A 9,689-nucleotide genomic window follows, 5' to 3' on the forward strand; every position below is an offset into this window, starting at 1 on the left:
AGCCCCCACCACCAAAAAAAGTAATTAATAATAATAATCATACTGTCTGTATTTTGAAATAACCTGGTATACGGTATATCGCCCAAGCCTAACCTGAGGACTTGTGAAACATGTGACACGAACAACCACGCGTTCTCTATCAGATACGCATCCAATAATATTAGACAGTGAATGTCTTTTCATCCATTTGATGGCTAGGTCAATGTGAGAGACCTTGGTAAGTTACATTTACAGTCACTTTCATTTAAACATGCTCTGTAACATTTCAAGTGCAGGTGTAGGATATTGATTGACTCTGTACATACACACCTGCCCTGTGTACACAACGGTGTTCAGATTCAACACATTGATAAAACTCTGAGTAGGTTATAAAGCCATGTCTGTGCAGCTGCTGTGACGCGATTTCATTATTTTTAAATGTAGTTTGCATTATACCCGCCAAACCACTACAGTTCCGCAGGAGTTCTCTTTATTTGTGTCACATGACAGTAGCATGGCAAATTGTAGCCCTTCTCATGACTCCACGTCCATTTTGATTAGCTGAGGGGACACTAAGAAGCTGAACCGAAGCTCGTTCTAAACATTGATATGCCTCGTTTGCGATATGGTTTTGGAAACATTTGGAACATAACCTTCATATCAGCAAGAAATAATTTTCAAAAAATAAAAGGTTAAATTACTACACACCTTTATAGGGTTAGGGTTAAGCCTTCCGCATGCTTCGGTTCGGCTGGTGCCTAGTCGAATCTCGGCTAAGCAAACCGAACGTGTGCTCACATACTCCCTTAAAAGACCTTCGCTTGAAAAACGAGAAAAAAGCGGGAATAGTACTGTTTGTCCATCTTGAGATGCCGTAGCCAGTATACACTTCCTCAAAATAGTCTGAATTAATCTAAGATAACTCAAGAAATCTGTCATTAATTTTGACGTTTTTGTAGAGGAGATCTTAGTCACACAATTTTACATTCACTAAGATGTTTGGTGCAGTATTTGTCAAAGTGAAAAAATTTGAATGAAAAAGATTTGTCTTTTGCTGAATGGCAACAAACACTTCATTGAAAAATCCCTACTGTTGACCAATCAAAAATCAAGGGCCGTAGACTTCGGCCTCTGAATTTCAGCTTGCCTCGTTAATTTTCCTGGTGTGCACGAACAGCCTTTAGGAAGAGTTCGAATTATACCATGACATTTGGGGGGGTTCTCTATTTTTTCACTGTACGAAATTGTTTGATGGGCCTAATAGTAAAGACATCTAATTAAAAAATGTATTACCTTCCGAGTGGCGCAGCGGTCTAAGGCACTGCAGCGGTCTAAGGCACTGCAACCCAGGTTCGATCCCAGGCTGTGTCGCAGCCGGCCGCGACTGGGAGAACCATGAGGCGGCGCACAACTGGCCTAGCGTCGTCTGGGTTAGGGGAGGATTTGGCCGGCCGGGATGTCCTTGTCCCATCACGCTCTAGCGAATCCTTGTGGCGGACGGGTGCATGCACGCTGACTTCGGTCGCCAGCTGTACGGTGTTTCCTCCGACACATTGGTGCGGCTGGCTTCCGGGTTAAGCGAGCAGTGTGGCTTGGCGCGGTCATGTTTCGGAAGACACATGGCTCTCGACCTTCGCCTCTCCCGAGTCCGTACGGGAGTTGCAGCAATGGGACAAGACCGTAACTACCAATTGGATATCACGAAAAAAGGGGTAACAAAACAAAGAATGACCTTTTAATGTGGCATGAACACAATCAGTCATGATGTTTATCTGATTGTCAAACAAATCACTTCAAAAAGTAGACTACCTGCACATGTTCATCCACTTCAAAATAATTCCAGCATCCAAACAGTGCAGGATGACATGAAATGAAAATTGTTTAAACCATGACACTAAGGTGGGAGTGTTTGTTTCATTTGGAATAAGCTTTGATTTCCATATTTACCACTGTAGCAGTAGGCTACAAATTGCATTTTAAACAAATAGGTATATGGTTAAATTAGCATTATTTAGAGACCCCCCCAAAGTTAGCCTTTTGTTGCATTTAGGGGGGCTCATCTCTCATCTCCCCCCCATGGGGTTAGGGTTCCCACACGTCATATTTCCATGTTACAGAGCTTGTTTATGGAAGACAGTCGGAAGAGGGGGTGAGGGGGTGTGGTATATGGCCAATATACCATGGCTAAGGGCTGTTCTTAAGCATGACACAACGCTGAGTGCCTGGATTCAGCCCTTAGCCGTGGTATATTGGCCATATACCACAAACCAGAGAGGTGCCTTATTGCTATTATAAACTGGTTACCAATGTAATTAGACCAGTAAAAATAAATGTTTTGTCATGGCCCATCAGCATTCAGAGCTCGAACCACACAGTTTATATTTAGCTATATAGCATACACCTGTGTGTAACAGAAGGACACCAAAAACTGTTAAACCAGTGTACGTGTATATTTAGCATTTGTGAAATGATTTTGATGTGATATGAAAGTAGAGGGCTTAACGTTTCTAGAACCGTACCGCATTTGAGAATCGATTTACGTTTAGATTAAGTATTTGGCTGTTTTGGCTGCCAGACAGATTGCCTCTGATCATAACATAAGGTCCTTGGACGTTAAGGGTAGGCTCGCAGTGGGCTACATTATTGGGCTAGGCATAACCGAGGCAATGCAGCATAGCCTACCAAAAAAACACGCAAAACACAAAAGCGACATACACTGACAACAATCCGACTGTATGGCTTACTATTCGTTTATAATAGCACATACAAGAGACATGAAAACTATATGTTTGAAATAGTTCACACTTACTTGAGTTCCATTCATTGACACCATAGAGTCGCTGCATGCCATAACTCTATATGATGATGACAGTTCAGTGACTAAAGGCTACCTCTGTGGAATAACTATCGGAATAGAACTAGCACAGGTCGTCTTGTTTAAAATAAAATAAAAACAACTTTACTTTCATTAGTTTTCCAAAATGTCACTGTTTTGGTTGGTTATTTGCACTACTTGACGTGTCTAATTTACTACTTCCGCATGCTTCCTCCGAATCAGCAGACCCAATGCGGAAACCCGCTAATACTTAAATTATGGGCCGTCAGTAATTACCACAGTCACAAAGTCATAATTATGTCTAAACCCTGCCTTTTTGTACAATTTCTCTTCTAACACTAACCCTAACCACACTGCTAACCTTATGACTAACCGTAACCTTAAATTTAGACCAAAAAGCAAATGTTTGTTTTCATTAATTTTTATAATAGGCTATAACCATTTTAGTCCAAATGACTTTGTGGATGTGGTAACTAGTGACAACCGAAATTATGGCAGCTTGCGCTTGGTTGTTACTAGTTACCACAGCGTCAAAATCGGCTGGCCTATCGTAAAAATTAATCAAGACAAAAATGTAAGGTTATGTTTAGGCATAATTTTTGCCGTCTGGTTAAGGTTAAGGTTAAGGTTAGGTTTAAATTCACATTTTAATAAGATACATTTTAGAAATAGGCGTTACATAAATATGACTTTGTGGCTGCGGTAAATCGGTTTTGTCAAAATTTTTTAACTTCTATTGGAGAGCCCCAAACTGGGACGTGAACTAGTGAAGATTAAACGTTCTGATCAGAATGAGCCTACAACATGTAGCCTAAGAGTTTGAAGAGAAATTACATTTTGAAGAAGAACGCATCTGGAACAGGTGGAGGTGATTGATATAATCAAAACACTGTACACCTAATCCATTCACATCAGTGCAATCCTATAGGAAATCATCAGTGTTGTAGATTACAAAACTTGCTCCAAAATGTCATATGGGATTTATACTTACTTGATAACAGTTTTTACTTGCTTGGTGTTTACTGGGGCAGACACCGCGCCAGAACGAATCAGTTGGACGGGCATTTGATTTCCATAGGATGGCCCGTTTTTTCACGGGACCTCTTTTTAATGGTTGTAATAGTAAAGACCATAGGCAGCTGGTGTGTTTCAAGTTTGGGGAAGCTTACACTTTTTCCTACAATTTCTACCGATCTGCGTGACAATTATGATTATTTTTATATGCACATTTTCATGGAACAGTTCCATTTCAATAATAACATTTCCGTTTCTCTAAACCATTGTCACGTGGTTAATCATAAAAATCTCAAGTAAAATGATAGAAGTTTAAATTAAACTATGGCAAGAGCACTAGCCTCTGCCATATTGACACATTGATACACTGTGATCCCATTGGCGGCTAAAGAAATGAGAGCATAGAACTCAGAGATAGCCTATAACCTCCCTCCATCATCAACTAAGTAAAATACATAAATTAAACTATGGCAAGAGCACTAGCCTCTGCCATATTGACACATTGATACACTGTGATCCCATTGGCGGCTAAAGAAATGAGAGCATAGAACTCAGAGATAGCCTATAACCTCCCTCCATCATCAACTAAGTAAAATACATTGGCCTAAAGCCGGGGGAAAAAACAGTATATCCTGATGAAAATGCAGGTTATTTCAATCACATTCATCTCTCTTCTCCGCCTCCCTTTCTATCTGTCTTGACTTGAGCTATTGCTAGCGAAGTTCAACATTGTATCAAATCATCACAGGGTCCGGCCCGAAGCTGTTGCTAACTTGCAACATTGTATCAACTAGCCTATTCCGGACTCTCAAAGTTTCCTGCGCCAGTGAGCTCGGGAACGAAAGCTGGTTTTTATGACGTTTCCACTGGATATATGGGATCATCAGATTGTGCTCTTTCACATCGATACTTGGTTCAATATCGAGCCCGGGAGTATTTGAAAGATTGTCCAAATATTTTTTACATTATTGCCTTGCTCAAGGGCACATCGACAGATTTTTAAACTAGTCGGCTCGGGGATTAGAACCATCGACCTTTCGGTTACTGGCACAACCCTGACACAACCCTCTTAATCACTAAGCTACCTGCCGCCCCAAATACTGAGGAACTATCATTCCCAATGGATGTAAAAAAAAAAAAAAAAAAAGAAGACTTTGACTTGTGTGAGGCGAAGAATATAGTGGTGTATGTGGTGAGTTAAGACAATCAGAAATAAGACATTGACAAAATGGGCACTTATATGCATTCTGGAGAGACGCACCATATCTTCGCCACACAACCCTCCCCTTCTTCATGATGCAACATTTTCACATAATCTTCACACATATTTTAGATGCTTTTCACTGCCAGTCGCAACTCAATCAGCTAGACCTATTGCCACGCAAGCACATTTGTGATTTGAAACAATCCACAGTTATTAAAAAAATAAAATAAGCTAATGATCCTCTGTGGCTAAGTCATGCTCCCTGTTGAAGTATTTTGAATGATTTTATTTAGACAGGAGTAATTATATAATTTTGTCGAAACATCCATTTACTTTAGGGCAATCCACCATCCTAACAGTGCACTGTGCACCCGCCAACTTTCCTTTCCAATTCGCAAGAGGCTGAAATCAGAGAGCTGTCTATAATGATGAGATGCTCATGTCTCCATCCTTACAATTGGAGTCTTTGTCCCAAAGACGGGAAGGCAGGAGACAAGCTTAGGTCTGCATATTATTCCCATAGAAACGCATGGACAGATTTTGAGCCCTCTCGCTTCGCCTCTTCCTCTCTGCTGAAACTATATTATCGGAGAAAGCATCCGAGCGAGCAAAACAGCGCCCCTCTATATGTAGCCCATGTATCTGATGCTGTCTGGCCAGAAATAGTATGACATGCCATACTCTTTTGGTCCAGACAGCATCAAGATACATGGTCTACACATACTGAGACAGAGGGGGCTGTTTCTCTCGCTCGGATGCTTTAGCTGAGATTGATGCGGCTTTCTTTCGACGCGGGTCTCGGTCAAATAAATGATCAATATTTCAATATTTTATTTGGACGGGCAAGGAGATACGGTAGGTCGGGCCAGGCCACCTAAGGCTCGCCCATAACGCCGGCCCTGTACTGGGGTCAATTGGTATCAGATGGTAGCCTGCAGTTGTGTTAAATGAATTAAACTGTTTGAAGTAGGCTCTATGCTTTACCTGAAAATAGGTTTGTTCACCACATATTTTCTAAATGTTCTATAATTCTAAGCTGAATAGCTGAGATATAGCAGAGAATTGTGACAGCCTACCATGCATTACTGAAGCCACATATTAGTATAAACTTTCTCTGTATGCCTACCTAAATATTGGGAAGATCACATATTTAATGACTATTACCACCACTGGCACAGGTTGAGGGAAGTTCATGGTGCGCCCACATAGAATTAGCTTTCCATGGATCGTTTAGCTATTTGATTTAGAATTTTAGGACACCTTTAGGTACCCCCCCAAAATATGTTAAAATTATTTGATAAAATATTGAATTTGGCCTTTAATACTATAGCCCATAGAAACGCATTGAATAACACATTCATAAATGGCAAAAAAGACAGTCAAAAAAATAAATCATAAGGAATAAGGTTTTGAAGTGTCTGTCCTATATCTAGGAGATATAAGAAACCTCAGGAAATATATATATATATATATATATATATTGATGAGCTAAATGCCTTCTATTATATATATATATTTGTACACATATTTAACCCCTTATTTTTGGTAGCACAAAACTACCTCCATACTTCCATTCATTTCTATGGGTTACCTTTAGCACCGGTGCTCAATAGACTCTAGGGGGTTTTAATATGATATCTGAGTGAGAGTGACTAACAAAATCAATGGGGGCCCGGTCGGTAATTCGACCATGAATTAGATAGCTGGCCGCTTAGATAGCTGGCCACTAGACTAATTTACCAATCGAAAAAAGAAAAAAAAAATGCAGTCAGTGACTGACATAACAAGAGAAAAATTGCTGATGCACAACCAAATTTCGAAATTGCACCTTTTGTATTCTACTATTCTAACTCTTAACAGTAAGTTGAGCTCCGTGGGCCTACAAAAGGGGGGCCCGGGTGCTGCCAGTTGCCCATCCCTGTCATAGAGCAACTTTTTTATTTGCATACCATACAACATGTAATGTGAGTTTACCACATCAGTGACCGGCTTCATTAATAAGTGCATCGACAACGTCATCCTCACAGTGACTGTATGTACATATCCCAACCAGAAGCCATCTACACTGAGCTAAAGGCTAGAGCTGCCACTTTCAAGGAGCGGGACACTAATCCAGACGCTTATAAGAAATCCCAGAACCATCAAACAGGCAAAACGTCAATACAGAACTAAGATTGAAACCTACTACACCAGCTCTGATGCTCGTTGGATGTGGCAGGGCTTGCAAATTATCATGGATTACAAAGGGAAACCCAGCCGCGAGCTGCCCAGTGATGCGAGCCTATCAGCTGAGCTAAGTGCCTTCTATGCTCATTTCGAGGCAAGCTACACTGAACCATGCATGAGAGCACCAGCTGTTCCGGACGACTGTGTGATCATTACATTTACATTTTACATTTTAGTCATTTAGCAGACACTATTATCCAGAGCGACTTACAGTTACCTCAAATATGCTTAATTTAGAGTTATTTTTATGAAACTTTAGTTGTGATACAAATGTTGGGCTATATGTTTTGATTTTTAATATATTCTATGGCTGCATGATGTGACTCTAATGATGATTTGAAAAAAGTTGCATGAAAGGCATGAGCTCTGCTTTGTTTTTAGCGCAGGCTGTACACACTTCATCAGTCTCTCACTCACAATTTGACAAGCACTTGATAATGCCTCTAATTTCCTGGCTGCATCCCCTTTGTGTGGCCTTAATGCCTTTTGCGGCCAGTGACCGTTGTGCCCTTGGGCTGAATATGATCATTATAATTCCCTTCTCCTGGCTGCATGCCGAAGCACCTCTCACTCACATGGCTCTCCATCACATGATTGGGTCCTTCTCACAGGCTACAAGTGAAGACAGACACATCGGGGACTCAACTGTGCGCGTCCTTATCCAATTCCGAGGCACATATTGAAGATATTGGAAGAACTGTCCACATTTACTTTTCCTCAGCCAACAAGATGAGTAGGCCTAACGAACAGCAAAAGCACTAGCCTACAGTGCCTTGCAAAAATATGTTGCATCTTCAAAGTGGTAGGCATGTTGTGTAAATCAAATGACACAAACCCCCCAAAAATCCATTTTAATTCCAGGTTGTAAGGCAACTAAATAGGAAAAATGCCAAGGGGGGTGAATACTTTCGCAAGCCACTGTATGTCAATCTACTATCCCCCATAGTACAAAAGTTGACTTAATCTATTCTGTGTGAGAAATAAATATTCCAAACATAGTCTGGGACAGTTGTGGGATGCGATTGATCCCAAATGAATACAACCACTAGCATCAAAAAACCTGTTTTAAGCAATGAGCCTGATGCAACAGATGAGAACGTTTAGCTTAAAATGTTGATAAACTATTAGACTATTTCTTCACATTATAAGTGCAGCAATGTGCACAAGGCAGTAGGCTATAAGCGCAAATGTCCCATTAGCAGGAAAATACCATTCTCAAAAGTGACCACAAATGTGATTATGCATGTATTACTTTTATTATAAAGGTGCATTTTTATAATGAAAATTATCTTCCCCAAACTTGAAACTCACACGCTGTGTATGTATGCCATTTAGGCTCTACACCCGTTGTAAAGCAGATGAATGTGCTTTATGTTAAGACGTTATTTGGCCACTTTAGTTGTGATACAAACCTTATCAAAACATATAGGCCTATGGGCTAGGCTACATGAGGTGTGCGACTATGATTTGAAAAAGTCGCAAAAAAATCATGCACTGTTTGCCTTAAACTGGGGGGAAAGTCAAGTGCGTTTTGGTTCAGGAAAGTTTTTTGGGGCAGGGGTCAAGGCGAGGAGGGGGATTATTTAAGATACTCTTTGAAGAGGTAGGGTTTCAGGTGCTTTCGGAAGATGGGCAGGGACTGCTGTCCTAGCTTCAGGGGGAAGCTGGTTCCGCCATTGGGGTGCAGGACAGAGAAGAGCTGCGGCCAACAATGAGTTGCAGTAGTCCAGACGGGAGATGACAAGTGCCTGGATTAGGGCCTGCGACGCTTCCTATGTGAGGTAGAGTCTTACTCTACGGATGTTGTAGAGCAGTGTTTCCCAAACTCTGTCCTGGGGTGCACGTTTTGGTTTTTGCCATAGCACTTCACAGCTGATTTAAATAATCAAACCTTCATGACGAGTTGATTATTTAAATCAGCTGTGTTGTGCTAGGGAAAAAACAAAAATGTGCACCCCTTGAGGTCCCCAGGACCGAGTTTGAGAAACGCTGTTGTAGAGCATGAACCTGCAGGAGCGAGTCACTGCTTTGATCATGCTCTCCATAGCGAATAAGACCTTTAAACAGGTTAACATTCACAAGGTTGCAGGGCCAGACAGATTACCAGGACGCCAGTGGGAGCTGCTGAGGGGAGAACGGCTCATAATAATGGCTTGAACGGAGCGAATGGAATGGCATCAAACGCCATGATACCATTCCACTCATTCCACTCCAGCCATTACCACGAGCCCGTTCTCCCCAATTGAGGTGCCACCAACCTCCTGTGCAGGAGGTATACTCAGAGCATGTGCTGACCAGCTGGCAAGTGTCTTCACTGATATTTTCAACCTCTCCCTGACCCAGTCTGTAATACTTACATGTTTAAAGCAGACCGTCCCTGTGCCCAAGAACGCCAAGGTAACCTGTCTAAATGACTAGAGCTTCAAGTTC

At 41.4% G+C, this 9,689-nt stretch overlaps 1 protein-coding gene across 1 annotated transcript in view; it reads right to left on the reverse strand.

The window, feature by feature from the left end:
* LOC311134776 (leucine-rich melanocyte differentiation-associated protein-like) overlaps positions 1-2,876 on the reverse strand; it is a gene marked incomplete at its 3' end in the record, with an annotated part of 292,408 nt that extends 289,532 nt beyond the window's left edge. The window contains exon 1 of the mRNA XM_084168557.1: positions 2,789-2,876. Coding sequence (XP_084024683.1) covers positions 2,789-2,830 — 42 coding nt within the window. The 5' untranslated portion in view covers positions 2,831-2,876. The remainder of the gene's footprint in view (positions 1-2,788) is intronic.
* Between the last annotated feature and the right edge of the window lie 6,813 nt (positions 2,877-9,689).

The sequence above is a fragment of the Coregonus lavaretus genome (assembly GCF_964263955.1).
Source record: "Coregonus lavaretus genome assembly, chromosome: 1".
In the NCBI taxonomy this organism is placed as follows: Eukaryota; Metazoa; Chordata; class Actinopteri; order Salmoniformes; family Salmonidae; genus Coregonus; species Coregonus lavaretus.